At 41.7% G+C, this 15661-nt stretch overlaps 1 protein-coding gene across 1 annotated transcript in view; it reads right to left on the bottom strand.

The window, feature by feature from the left end:
• The window catches only part of LOC126184388 (CLIP-associating protein 1-like), a 248559-nt gene that overhangs the window by 219630 nt on the left and 13268 nt on the right, over nucleotides 1-15661 (bottom strand). Inside the window, 1 exon segment of the mRNA XM_049926771.1 lies at nucleotides 10722-10893. Within this exon segment, the coding sequence (XP_049782728.1) occupies nucleotides 10722-10893 (172 nt within the window).

The raw sequence follows: 15661 nt of genomic DNA, 5'->3' as shown, positions 1-15661 counted from the left end.
GGGAAATCTGGGTTCGAGTCCTGGTCCTGCACAAATTTTCATTGTTATCATTCCATTCTACAGATGATTGTGGTCATTATTCACAACTGCGAATTCATCTGATAAGTTTGACTCTAGTTTTAGTTCCAACAGCAAGTCTAACCTGTTACACCAAATGTGGTGTCTTCTTTCCTTCCATATTATATCCTACACATTAGAAATGTCAGTGTCAATTAATCCAGTTGACACTACAGCCCACAACCATGACAAATGGTAATTAAATCAAACATTCACTTCATAGGGAAATTGCTGATTATGATTTTATACACCAGACGGATGAATTTCTTCACATGATACAGCTATCACGCAAAGTGATTATTTCAGTCTTGTATTGGCATAATAATACATATTTGGTCCCAATAAATCAAATTATTGCAATAAGATTATGCTAAAAGTTACAAATGAATCACTGCAATGGACTGATTGATGTGAAACTCATATTTGGTAGTAAAGTTTCAAATAACTGTAACTTAATGGAAAGAAACTTGTGCACTGATGCAATTTTTCCAAAACAAAAAATCTGCCCATTAGACTAAAGAAACTGCTTCAATATTTTTCTGAGAGCTGCTTAATAGCTCAAACTTTCCCTAGACAAATAGTTTAGTCTTCACAAAGGAAGCAGCTACTCAGGTGCACATGGAGGTTTTTTAGGCTAGGCAGAAGGCGAGGTTCTCTGATTAACACTCACCAGACAACTCAGATAGCTAAATCAGACTGTGTTCAAAGTGAAGACACTTCCACTATCAAAATTTTATTAGTGAATTCTCAAAGCATTTGTAACAAAGTTTCCAAATTTACTACCCTCCAGGAAACTAGTCACGCTCAAATTATTCTCTGCACTGAGAGATGACTGAAACCCCAAGTATGAATGTCTGAGATAGTTAGTGATTCTTGGAACGTATGAGGGCTATCCACAAAGTACATTACGTTTTGGAATTAAAAATAAATAAAGTACTGGAATTTTTTTTATTATATACAGATGAAAGCCACACTTAAATACTACTTTTCTACATAGTTGCCATTTAAATTAAGGCACTTATCGTAGCGTCGTAAAATTCGGCCGCCTGCGCCTTCAACCACGTGGTTACCTCTTTTGGGGCAGAAAAGGTGTGATTTTTGCGGATTTCCTGGAAAGAGGCAATACAATAAACTCTCAAAGGTATTGCCAAACTCTGCAAACCTCAGAAGACCAATACAAAACAAGCGCAGGGGAAAGATGGGCTCAAAGATCTTGCTGATTCACAACAACGCCCGGGCCCACACGGCAAATGCCACTCGTGAAGTTCTCGAATCTTTTAAGTGGGAGTTGTTTCCTCATCCGCCGTACAGTCCTGACCTGGCACCGAGCGACTTCCACTTATTCCCAGCAATGAAGAAGTGGTTGGCTATGCAGCGTTTTGATGCCAACACACAGTTTCAAGAAGAGGTAACCACGTGGTTGAAGGCGCAGGCGGCCGAATTTTACAACGAAGGAATTTCCAAGCTCGTCCATCGCTACGATAAGTGCCTTAATTTAAATGGCAACTATGTAGAAAAGTAGTATTTAAGTGTGGCTTTCATCTGTATATAATAAAAAAATTTCCAATACTTTATTTACTTTTAATTCCAAAACGAAATGTACTTTGTGGATAGCCCTCGTATATCAAAAAGATAGATTAGATGCTACAGGAGGGGGTGTGTTCATTGCAATTGACTAAAACATTGTCTCAGTGTGGCATTGAAGTTCCGTGGTCGTATATAACAAGGCTAGGTGAAATCAAGTTAATTTTTGGATGTTTTTACAGGCCATCCAATTCCACTGTGATGGTTTTAGAGTCAATGGCAGAAAGTCTATGATCAGTAGTGAGGAAATACATACAATTAATACTAGTTGGAGGCAACTTTAACCTACGAAGTGTAGACTGGGATGTCTATGGATTCATTACAAGGGAGTACAGTCAGTCAGTCTTGTAAAGCCTTTTGGACGTGTTTCCTTAAAACTGTCTTGAGCAGTTTTTTCAACAACCAACAAACAATGGAATTATTTTAGACCTTGTTGCTACACACAGGTCTAGGTGAAATAAAGTTTATTGTTGGATGTTTTTACCGGCCACCCGATTCCGCTGTGATGGTTTTAGAGCCAATAACAGAAAGTCTACGGTCAGTAGTGAGGATATACACATATCATGTAATATTAGTTGGAGGCGACTTTAACCTACCAAGTCTATGGTTTGATTACAGGGGGTACAGACAGACAGGCCTGTGAAGTTCTTTTGAACATGTTTTCTGAAAACATATCTTGAGCAGCTTTTTCAAGAGCCCACATGCAATGGAAATATTTTTGGATCTCGTAGCTACAAACAGGCCTATCCTAATTGACAGTACAGAGGCAGGGAATAGTGAAAACATCATTATGGAGACTTGGGTTACTAAAGTTAATAGCTCCATAAAGAAGACTTGCTAGAAAGAGCAGATAAGACAGTTGTTAGCATCCTACTTAGACAATGAATTGACATAATTTTGTTCCAGTACGATGGACATAGAGAAATTATGGGTGAAGTTTAAACGGATCGAAAAGTATACTCTGAAGAAGTATGTGCTGAGTAAGTGGACGAAAAAGACTGACCACAGTTTAACAATGAAATTCAAAAAATGCTGAGGAAGCAAATGCTGTTGCACTCTCGGTTCGCAAGAAAATGCACAAATGACAAGAGGCAAAAGTTGAAAGAAATTAATGCGCCTATAAAAAGATTTACGCGTGAAGCTGACAGCAACTACACCATCACACCTTAGCAATAGATCCTGCAAGAACTCAAGAAAACTCTGGCCCAATGTAAAATTGCTAAGTGGGTCTAAGGCTTCTATCGAGTCACTCGTTGGCCAGTTTGGTGTGATGGTAGATGATAGTAAAAGTAAAGCCAAATTTTGAATTTCTCATTTAAGAAATTGTTCACATACGAGGATCGTACAACCATACCATTGTTTGACGAACATACAGAGTCCCATATGGAGGACAAAGAAACCAGCATCACTCGTGTATAGAAACACATGAGAATTGAAAGCAAATAAGTCGCTAGGGCTTGATGGGGGATCCCAATTTTGGTGTTACAAAGAGTACCCTAAAGCAATGGCCCCTTACCTAGCTTCCATTTATCGTGAATCTCTCACCCAGCGCTAAGTCCCAAGCTTCTGTATACAAGAAGGGTAAAAGAACAGACCTGCAAAATTATGGATCATTATCCCTAACTTTGGTTTGCTGAAGACTCCCTGAACATATTCTCAGTTTGAATATAGGGAAAAGTTTCTGTTCACAGATCAGCACGGTTTTAAAAAGCATCACTCATACAAAATTCAGCTTGCCCTTTTCTCACATGAGATCCAGTGAACCATGGATGAAGGGCAACAGGCAGACCTCATATTCCTAGATTTCTGGAAAGCATTTGACACGGTGCCACAATGCCGACAGTTACCAACAGTACAAGCATATGGAACACGTTCCCAGGTATGTGAGTGGATCAACGACTTCTTGAGTAACAGAACCCAGTATGTTATCCTCAATGGTGAGTGTTCGTCAGAGATGGGTATTGTCAGAAGTGCCCCGGGAAGTGTTATTTTCTATATACATAAATGATCCTATGGACAGGGTAAGCAGCAGTTTGTGGCTGTTTGCTGATAATGCTGTGGTGTATGGGAAGGTGGTGTCATTGAGAGACAATAGCAGGATACAAGATGACTTAGACAAAATTTGTAGCTGGTGTGATGAATGATAGATAGCTCTAAATGTAGAAAAATGAAAATTAATGCAGATTAGTATAATACAGTAATAGTAGCGTGCTGCTCGACACAGTCATGTACATTAAATATCTATGTGTAACGTTGCAAAGCAGTATGAAATGGAATGAACATGTAAGGACTGCATTAGGGAAGGCAAATGGTAGACTTCGATTTATCGGGAGAATTTTACGATAGTGTGGTTCACCTGTAAAGAAGACAGCATACACGGCACTAGTATGACCCATTCTTTAGTACTATTTTGAGTGTTTGGGGTCCAGGGCAGGTCAGATTAAAGGAAGTCATCAAAGCAACTCAGAGATGGGTTGCTAGAATTGTTACCAGGATGTTAGAACAACATGCATGTGTTAACAGAGATCCTTCAGGAACTGAAATGGAAATCCTTGGAGAGAAGTAGACATTCTTTTCAAGGAACGCTACTGAAAAAATTTAGAAAACTGGCATTTGAGGCTGACAGGAGAGCAATTCTATTGCCACAAACGTACATGTCACCTAAAGACCATGAAGATAAGATTAGAATGATTGGGGCTCATATGAAGGCATACAGACAGTCATTTTGCTCTCGCTCTATTTGCGAGTGAAGCAGAAAAAGAAAATAACTAGAAGTGGTACAGGGTACCCTCTGTGATGCACCTTAAGGTGGTTTGTGGAGTATATATGTAGGTGTAGATGATATAGATACAGAACTCTTCCCATTAAGGGAATATGGTAATTACGGAACATCTAATGCCTGATGTATGTATAGATAACTTAAAGAGTCAAACTGTAATATACTTGAAAATCATTTGAAGCCTGCAATCAGATCGAAATGTCACAGTTTGCAGCGTATTTGTGTACTGTTGTTACAGCAACAACACAGGGCCATTCACATTCTAATTAACAATGCAAGCAACTAGTGGTCTCTTGTTTCAAATGTCTACTACATTCTGTACATTAACCTGATCAAGCTTCAAGTAGCAAGTGTAGGTGTGATACCTCAAAGGAAGAAATAGGTGTCACACATTTGATGATGATGTGTAAGAGCTAGTACATATGAGCTTATGGAATGCCTGAAGCTTCCTTTTCCCACATCATGCGGACAACCAACACAACGAAAAAAAAACTGGCACATTTGCACTGATTTCAATGCATACTATCTCAAAAAGCATGCATGTTCCATAAATAATAAAAATGATTACATTAATTTCTACATTGCCTCCGCAGCCGAATGATTAAGGCTGCCACCTTCAGTGCTTAAGGGCCTGCGTTCAATTCCCGGTACCACCTGAGATTTCAATTCTATCTCTCTCTCTCTCTCTCTCTCTCTCTCTCTCTCTCTCTCTCTCTCTCTCTCTCTCTCTCTTTTCCCCTCCAGAGGCAGAGACATCTGGAATGGGGTCCACTCATGAGGATGAGGAGGAGGAGGAGGAGAAGATGAGTGTTTAACGTCCCGTCGACAATGAGGTCATTAGACATGGAGCACAAGTTCGGATTAGGGAAGGATGGGGAAGGAGAGCGGCTGTGCCATTTTGAAGGAATCATCCCAGCATTTTCCTCAACCAATTTAGGAAAATCACACTGCCCGGACACAGATTTGTACTGTCATCCTCACGAATTCAAATCCAGTGTTCAGTGTGCTAACCACTGCACTACCCTACTCAGTGGGTCCACTCAGCAGCATAAAGACAAACGAGGAGCTGCTTGGATAAAGTAACGGCATCATCAGGATTCAGCTACTGGCAATAACAGCTGGGAGAATTGGCAACAGTGTGGTCACATGTCCAGCAATTATATATTGTTCCTCCTCCTAACATGGAGCAGCAGTCAGAACAGACTCTAGGACTTAATCCCTTTGTGGCGTTCACATTTATTAATCACCAACTCTGATTCTTATGAAGCAAGTGGTGTACAGCTGCTTACAACTCAATAGTCCAGCATGCATCTTCATGTTTTCCTTGCACATTTACTAACACACAAGATTTTTGGTAAGCAGCCATAGGAATTCATTTCTTACTATAATACTTCAGAATGCCTTTCAGCCATCTTCAGCGTAAGCCAACAAGTCAGCTCACTCAGAAGTTGGCCAGAAGACTTAAAGGCAAAATATCAGTGAAAGAAATGTAATTACTGTAGCAGCAGGGTCAAAATCTAATGGATCAATCATCCAGTACTATTCCTTGCTTCTTCTCGTTGTCTCATAAAATAGTTTATGATATAACCTACATCTTTGGAGCATAATTTTCTGCCAAGGCAGAATTTTCCTGCTCTGTTGGGAAAAGCTCCCTGGCTACAATTATTTTCATTATTTGGATCTCAATGAGATAACCTTCGGTCACTGAACTATGTCGTCATATTTTAACCACATTTGCCAAATGTACAAGGGTTGTTCAATTAGTAATGCCCCACATTTTCTTTCTTTTCTCAGAACATATTAATTGTTAAGAGTCAGAATTTGGTGACAATATACATCAACATGCCTTATACATGTCCTATTTCTCTACGTTGTCTCCATCACGTTCTATGGCCGTACGCCAACTTTGGGGAAGAGCACGTATCCCCTGCTGGTAAAAGCTCTTGTCCTATAAGCGTAGCCATGTTTTCACTGCATGACTTCTTCAAAGTACGATCCCTGTAAAGAATATTTAAGCGGCCCAAAGAGATGGTAGTCCGAGGATACCATGTCTGGACTGTAGTGCGGATGAGGCAATGAGGTCCAACCCAATTTGGCGATGTGTTCCCAGGTTCTCAGACTTGTGTGTGGCCATGCATTATTGTGTTGGAGCAAGATTTTGGCTGGATTCTTGTTGAATCGAACATGTCAGACACTGTTCTTGACTTTATTCAGTCTTCACATATGCCTCTGAATTCATGGTTGACCCTCTTGGCATCACATCCACGAGAATGACGCCATCACAATCCCAGAAGACTGTCGCCATGACTTTTCCTGTAGAGGCTGTTGTCTTGAATTTCTTATTTTGTGGTGAATGAGGATGATGCCACTCCATGGGCTGTCTTTCTGTTTCTGACACAAAGTGGTGCATCCAGCTTTCGTCCCCTGTAATGATCCGTGGCAGAAAGGCTTCTCCATTGGTCTCAAAACGCTCCAACAATTCAAATTAAATGACTGTTCTTTGAATTTTGTGGTCCACTGTTAGCATTCATGGAACCCACTGTGAGCACCTCTTTGAATATCCAAGAGTCTCGATCATTGCAGATGCACTTCCAATCTTGACCGACAAATGTAGAGCCAACTATCGAGTTGTGATGCACCTGTCAGCACGAATGATGACATCCAGACATGCATGTGTGGAGCAGTGGCTGTTACAGGACGCCCAGAGTGTGGCTTATCATGGAGCTCTGTTTCTGCATTTCCTAACGCTGTAACTTTCTTTACCCATTGTCTAACTGTACTCCTTTCAACTCCACCACCACCATACACTGCACACATACGTTTATGGATGTTCATCACAGTTTCTTTTTCTGCACACAAGAATTCAATAACAGCACACAGCTTGTAATGTGAGTCGTATGTAGATGGCATTTTGACACTGTACTATGGCTCTGCCATCTGCCAGAATGGTTTGAAACTTTACCAGCAGATAGAACAAACATCAGATGTGGAGCACCAACAAGGATATTTGTCTATGTACCGTATTTACTCGAATCTAGCGCTGCATTTTTTTTCCAGTTTTTCTAATTTAAAAAACCGCCTGCAACTTAGAATTGAGCAAAAATTAAGCAAAAGTTCTGAAAAAGGTTGGTAGGTGCCACCACAACAAACTTCTGCTGTCGAATATATTTAGCACTACACAGGCATGCTTTGCACGCACAAAGATAAATACTGGTGCCAAAACCTTTGCCTCTGCCTCAGTAAATAAATTTAAAAAAGGTATAATATGAGCTTTTTTTCTCCGCCCCGAGTTTCGACCACTGCATTTTCGTACATTATCCAATCAAGTAAATAGAAATTCCATATTGTTCATCTTCGAATGGTCCGCCCCCGGTAGCTGAGTGGTCAGCGTGACAGAATGTCAATCCTAAGGGCCCGGGTTAGATTCCTGGCTGGGTCGGAGATTTTCTCCGCTCAGGGACTGGGTGTTGTGTTGTCCTTATCATCATCATCATCATCATCATCATCATCATCTCATCCCCATCGACGCGCAAGTCGCCGAAGTGGCGTCCAATCGAAAGACTTGCACCAGGCAAACTGTCTACCTGGCGGGAGGCCCAAGTCACATGACACTTTTTTTTTTTTATCTTCGAATGTAGCAGCCTTTCAAATATTTCTTTTGCAGAAGAAAGTTCTAATCGTGCTGCAGGTCTGTGACTGATGAGAGCAACATGAGGTGATGCCAGCAGGAAAGCATTTAGTGGGCCAATGTGTGGCCAATATAATGCACTAGAAGTGATTTTAAATGAATTTGAGGAACAGTGTCAGAAATTCCTGCCTGTGAATGCTGAAATTTTAAAAATTAAGGCACATGAAATTGCTAGAGAGCAAAACATTGAAAATTTTAAGGCTAGTCACAGCTGGATTGATCTGTTTATGAAGCGCTGGGGTTTTTCACTTCGGAGGCGAACTTCAGTCGCACAGAAGCTGCCGAAAAATTATGAAGAAAAACTTTTGGAATATCAGCACTTCGTAATTAGGCGGCACACAGAAAAGCAATACCTTCTTGGCCAGATAGGAATTTTGACATGCCGTCAAATTATACGTTTGACGCCAAAGGAAAGAAAGACATAAGTGTTCTTACATCAAGGGGTGAAAAAACAGCAGACGTCCGTCATGCTAGCTTGCACAGCAGATGGACATAAATTACCCCCATTCACAGTTTTCAAGCAAAAGACTTTCTGAAATCAGAAGTGTTTCCAAAAACTGTAATTGTACGAGCAAACGAAACTGGGTGGTTTTCGGAGGACATGGTACTGGAATGGATTAGGCATGTGTGGAATCATCTTCCTGGCGCAATGCTTGGTCTACGCAGTCTGTTGACATTAGATGCGTACGCAGGCCATACAACACCTGCAGTAAAACGAAAATTAGAGGAAAGCAAAATGGACTTGGCAGTAATTCCAGGCAGGATGACGTCAAATCTGGAACAACCCCTGTTTGAATAAACCATTTAAGGACAAGCTTAAATGCATGTACACAGACTGGCTTTTGAAAAGCGATAGACGACTGACACCAACAGGACGTGTAAAACGCGCAAGTTTGTCTCAAGTGTGCCAATGGATTTCTGATGCATGGAAGTGTGTACCAAATCAGACTGTGCAACAAGCATTTAAAAAATGTTCGATATCCAATGCACTAGATGGTATAGAGGATGATGCTCTGTATGAAGAAATGAGCAACAAAGAATTGAGAGAGTGTGCTTCAGAGTCATGACTGTTATTTTAAACATTTTGTATAAGATGTATTACAAACATAATAAAATTTTGTTTTAAATTTCAGCATTTAATTTCTAAGTTATTTTCATTCTTATTTTATAAGTGTTGCTACTCTGCATTGCACAGGACAGAAAAACGTGGAGAGCTGCACCAAACCAGTCTGTGGACTGAAGACAACAATAACACACACTGCATTTGAAGTCATCACTGAAAACGTACTATGGAAATCCGACTGGCAAGACTGTTTGGGATGTATGTAAATATGGTCAACTCTACGTTCTGAATTTTTTCCTACCTGTGACAAGAGATGGTTGATAATAGGAACTTTTATGAATCGTGAATCACATGCAGTATTCTCTTCACAATAAGAATAATATGAATATAAACATTATGCCTTGTATTATTTCGTGTTTGCTGCTATCTCATTTAAATCCTGTCTGTCTAATAAACTACGAAACTAGAGTGAGACAACAGCAAACGCGGAAGGATATACATATCATGTCACGTTTATATTCGTATTATTCTTATGCTGAATAGTGATACAGTCAGAAATGAAGCACGGCAACTTACTAGATTTTTAAATCTAAGATGACTCTAATTTCTGTGCAGAATATAATGTAATAAAGAGGCGTCTGCAAAGATTTTCAAACAGAGAAAAATTTTCCCTAAACTCTCGTTCAGAACATCGTCTATCATACACAGTCTATTATTTGGTTCTTGTTGATCATTATCAAAGAAAGCACCAGTAACAAATAGAATTCTCTTGCCATTGTTTCACTAATGAGACAATTACTCTCTTTTTTTTAATTGTAAGTGGCGGTAGTGCGCACAGAAGCAAGCTATCCCGCGAGCGGCGACAGGTCGTAAACACTCATTATCTGAATGCGACAAACAATGCATGACACAGTACAATAACACATTTTCAGCTTAGAGTGACATAAACACCTATAACAAAGAAAACGGCACTTATCAGATCAAAGCAAAATAAGCAATCAATTCAAACCAGACGAAGCACATGAAAGAGGAGGGTACCCATATAAATACGGACAGAGAGCCTAACGCATAGCAATGGCTACCTGGTAAAGCTTAAATGCAAAGCTTACAACTCGAATCAAACTACTGTAGCTGTATCTTCATCCATTCGACCTAAATTGTGTCTCATGTTACAATGGACCAGCTTTGTTTCGATTTGTAGGTGCGGTCTAAAACTTTGCTCTCCCCTTGAATTTTGAGTCTCAAATTTCGGGTGTGGCTTAGATTCGGGAAATTTTTTTTTTCCTTGATTTCCAGTCTCATTTTTCAGGTGCAGCTTCGATTCAAGTAAGTACGGTATATTAAAGGATTAAGAAGGGGGGGTGGAGGAGGGGAGGCATTACTTACTGAATGCCCATCATACATTTTCTTTCAAAAAAGTATGGATTTGTACTCTTTTAGGGTTTTACTACAAGTATTGTTACTTCTCATAATTACATGTGTACTTGTAAAGGAACTAAGGGCACTTACTATATTCAAATTATGAAACTTTTTAAAAAATTTCCACTTACTCCCTCAGTGCGGACTGAAAACAGATTAACACTTCTTCTCGGATTTTAGCATTTTTGTGAGAAAATGCTGATGTCAACTTCTCAAACAAGTAATACGGTGAAGTAATTTCCCTCTCCAAAAGTTTCAGAAGGAAAAGCTGAGCTTTCTCTCTCACAACTTCTTTGTTGTCTCCTGAAATACAAGCATACTAGATATTATTATTAATTCCTTACATATCTACTAATCTGAAACTAATGCCATGACCATTTTTTCTAGCTCTGATACTTTTTCAATACACATATTCTTACCAAAAATTAATTATGGTAACTGTTACAATTATATTGGAATAATTATTGTGAAGTCACTTAGACTTACAACGTCCACACCACATACACTTTTCTATACATATCATAAGCTCAAAAGTCATTCCCAACCACACACAATTAAAAACTTGTATTAAAGCATTGACATCTCAAATGCTAGATACGTCATTATTTCACAGCATACTACATTTTTTGGTAAACTCTACGTACTATAGCTGCATAACACTTAATGTAAGCTGCAGCTTGTAGGCTTTTTGCAGGGCCAGCCAAAATACACTCCTGGAAATGGAAAAAAGAACACATTGACACCGGTGTGTCAGACCCACCATACTTGCTCCGGACACTGCGAGAGGGCTGTACAAGCAATGATCACACGCACGGCACAGCGGACACACCAGGAGCCGCGGTGTTGGCCGTCGAATGGCGCTAGCTGCGCAGCATTTGTGCACCGCCGCCGTCAGTGTCAGCCAGTTTGCCATGGCATACGGAGCTCCATCGCAGTCTTTAACACTGGTAGCATGCCGCGACAGCGTGGACGTGAACCATATGTGCAGTTGACGGACTTTGAGCGAGGGCGTATAGTGGGCATGCGGGAGGTCGGGTGGACGTACCGCCGAATTGCTCAACACGTGGGGCATGAGGTCTCCACAGTACATCGATGTTGTCGCCAGTGGTCGGCGGAAGGTGCACGTGCCCGTCGACCTGGGACCGGACCGCAGCGACGCACGGATGCACGCCAAGACTGTAGGATCCTACGCAGTGCCGTAGGGGACCGCACCGCCACTTCCCAGCAAATTAGGGACACTGTTGCTCCTGGGGTATCGGCGAGGACCATTCGCAACCATCTCCATGAAGCTGGGCTACGGTCCCGCACACCGTTAGGCCGTCTTCCACTCACGCCCCAACATCGTGCAGCCTGCCTCCAGTGGTGTCGCGACAGGCGTGAATAGAGGGACGAATGGAGACGTGTCGTCTTCAGCGATGAGAGTCGCTTCTGCCTTGGTGCCAATGATGGCCGTATGCATGTTTGGCGCCGTGCAGGTGAGCGCCACAATCAGGACTGCATACGACCGAGGCACACAGGGCCAACACCCGGCATCATGGTGTGGGGAGCGATCTCCTACACTGGCCGTACACCACTGGTGATCGTCGAGGGGACACTGAATAGTGCACGGTACATCCAAACCGTCATCGAACCCATCGTTCTACCATTCCTAGACCGGCAAGGGAACTTGCTGTTCCAACAGGACAATGCACGTCCGCATGTATCCCGTGCCACCCAACGTGCTCTAGAAGGTGTAAGTCAACTACCCTGGCCAGCAAGATCTCCGGATCTGTCCCCCATTGAGCATGTTTGGGACTGGATGAAGCGTCGTCTCACACAGTCTGCACGTCCAGCACGAACGCTGGTCCAACTGAGGCACCAGGTGGAAATGGCATGGCAAGCCGTTCCACAGGACTACATCCAGCATCTCTACGATCGTCTCCATGGGAGAATAGCAGCCTGCATTGCTGCAAAAGGTGGATATACACTGTACTAGTGCCGACATTGTGCATGCTCTGTTGCCTGTGTCTATGTGCCTGTGGTTCTGTCAGTGTGATCATGTGATGTATCTGACCCCAGGAATGTGTCAATAGAGTCCCCTTCCTGGGACAATGAATTCACGGTGTTCTTATTTCAATTTCCAGGAGTGTATATAAAATATGTGTCTCAATAATAGATTACATAATTTAAATTCTCAGGACACATTTCAAATATTTTCCACACAAATTTACTTAATGACAGACAACACTTTTGGAACTGTTGGATATAAAGTGATGTTTTTCAAACTGGTAATAGCTAATCTTAAGACTGTCCCTTCAAATGCCTGTTAGCCCCATGTATTAGAGGTTTAGGGTCTTTGCTTCTGTGGATTACAGTTCTTACAGAGGTACTGAATGTTCTGTCCAGTCAGCCTAAGGGTGACCTACCAACGTGGACACGATTTTCACATTTTGCTACTTACAAGTGAATCAACGAAGTGGTTGAACTTTTTCCATCAAATTTCTGTCTCTGTATACCTCTATTACACTTTGACATGTCAATGAATATTTAATATTTATGTTTTGGTGGTGGTGATCACAATTTTTTGTTTCTAGCACTGGCATTGGAAATTCTAAGTGCCATAGGAAAGGCATGCTAAGTTTGTAAATATCTCACTAGAGTGCATAAGAATACAGTAACCTAAGTGGCGCCACTAGAGCGAGTTTCATGAGTGATTAAAAGTAATAAGCATACAAAACATGTTGCAAAGAATTTTCTTGCTTACATCATTTACGGGATAAAGCTCTCTATTTCTTGCTTCAACATTATTTGCCTACCCACAAGGAATCTAAAGCTTAATGCACAACACTGGACAAAGCACATATATTCCCTGTAGTAAGAGACATTAGCATGTTCTTTCCCTGCACGCATAATCTAAAACAGGTTATATAACATGGACTATTCATATCATCACACTGGTCAATCAACAGTATGAAATAACACAGAATCCTACATGTCATGGCATACATAGTTCATTTCTGGAAAAAATGGACAAAACATGTTCTTTTCCTGTACTCTTCCTTTTGATTGTACACAGCATTCTACTGAATTGATTTGAAGAATGTTACACAAATATCTTTGACATGCTTTTCAGACACCCATCTCTTAAATTAGAAGCATCACTTCCTTGTAGTTTTGTCTCTTCCTGAGGCACACCTCTAGAGCCTGATGGCTTCTCAAGATCAACTGTCCCCTCTTCCTCAACACCAAGGAACATGTTATTTGCTGGAGTACACAAATTTTGTCAAGGAACTTGAATGTCACATCTTGTATCATGGTCCTTTCCAAAATAAAATTAAGATGAAATGGATGCAGCCTTATCACTCTGTTCAGACAAATTGGATCTACTTTCCGCACCACTCACTTCTTGTACTGGTTCAGTGTTGTGGTCACTAGTAGTCATATGTGATCAATTTCACCTCGTCCTCCTCCTCAAGTCACTACATAATACAATTCCTATACTTTGTCGTCTCTGTCTTCTTGCATTTTGACATTTTACTTGTTATACACACACTGATCAGCCAGAACATTACGACTACCAACCTACTATCGATATAAACTGGTCAAGGTGACAGCAGCATCACCTGGTGAGGAATGACTGCTAGTCAGACACACACACGGTGCATGTAGTATCAGTGAGCATGCTGTCCATATGCAGAATGGGGAAGACGTGTGATCTATTGGAGTTTGCTGAAGAGCAGACTGAGATGGCCCGGAACCTTGGCATGAGCATTTCGGAAACTGCATAACTTGTCGGGTGTTCAATGAATGCTTTGGTGAGTGTCTCCAACATGTGGTGAAATAAAGGTGAAACCATGTCCAGACATTGTGGGGTTAGGTGGCCACCCCTCATTACAGATGTTGAGCCTTGTAGGCTGGGCAACTGGTAAACCAGGACAAACCACAAACTGTGGTGGAACTACCACCAGACTTTAATGCTGGGCAGATTCCAAGTGTGTCTGAACACACAGTGCACCAAACACTATCAATGATTGGTCTCTGCAGCCAATGACCCATGCATGTGCAAATGTTCATCCCACAACATAGCCAAGCGCTACTGAAATGGACACATGACCATTGGCAGAGGCAGAGCATTGCATTGTCTGATGAATCCTGATACCTTCTCCTTCATGCTGTTGAGAGGGCATGAATCTGTCATCATCCACGGAAACAACTCTTTGACATCATCCATGGAAACAACTCCTTGACACCTGTACTGCCGAACTGAGACAAGCTGGCGGCAGCTCCATTACACTCTGGGGAACATTCAAGTGGGCATCCATGGGTCCAATGGAGCTCATGCACAGAATCATAATGGCCAAGGAGAATCGTACAATGGTTGTAGTCCATGTACATCCCTTCATGACGATCATGTTTCCAGATGGCACTGGCATTTTTCAACAAAATAATGTGCAAAATGACAAGTTCAGGAGTGTGATGGAGTGGTTTAAGGAACACAGTTGCAAGTTCTAATCAATATGCTGCCCCCCCCCCCCCCCCTCAACTTGCCAGACCTGAACCTGATTGAACACATCTAGGATGTGTTGAATGTGGCGGCAGCACTCATCTGCCCCCCCCCCCCCCCCCCAAATTTATGAGAATTAGCTGATTTTTGTGTGCAGATGTGATACCAAATCCCTCCAGCAACCTACCAACACCTCACTGCTTCTGTGTCATGATGTGTCGCCGCTGTTATCCGTATTCAGGGTGGACAAACCGGATGTTAGGTATGTAGTCATAATGTTCTGGCTGATCAGTGTACAGGAATGTAGATGACAAATGCCACCCAAGCACACTACTCCAAAGAGAAATTATTTCTTATAACTGTAGACAGGAACAGCAGTGTGCTAGTGCTGTCACAACAGGCATCAACAATAAATATTCAGCTTCTAAATGGTGCTGGTGCGAGTCCAAAAATCAACACGCAGTGTCACAAACTCACAAAAAATGTCACAAGGGGGGGGGGGGGGGGGGGGGGGAACCTCTTACCCGCATGGTTAATCTAGGGTTTACTAAAACATTCAATACTGCTTTGCCAATGCACAACCAAACT

Source organism: Schistocerca cancellata, chromosome 4 (genome assembly GCF_023864275.1).
Source record: "Schistocerca cancellata isolate TAMUIC-IGC-003103 chromosome 4, iqSchCanc2.1, whole genome shotgun sequence".
NCBI lineage: Eukaryota > Metazoa > Arthropoda > Insecta > Orthoptera > Acrididae > Schistocerca > Schistocerca cancellata.
The sequence above is the reverse complement of the archived record's forward strand: the minus strand, read 5'-3'. Positions and strand labels throughout refer to the sequence as shown.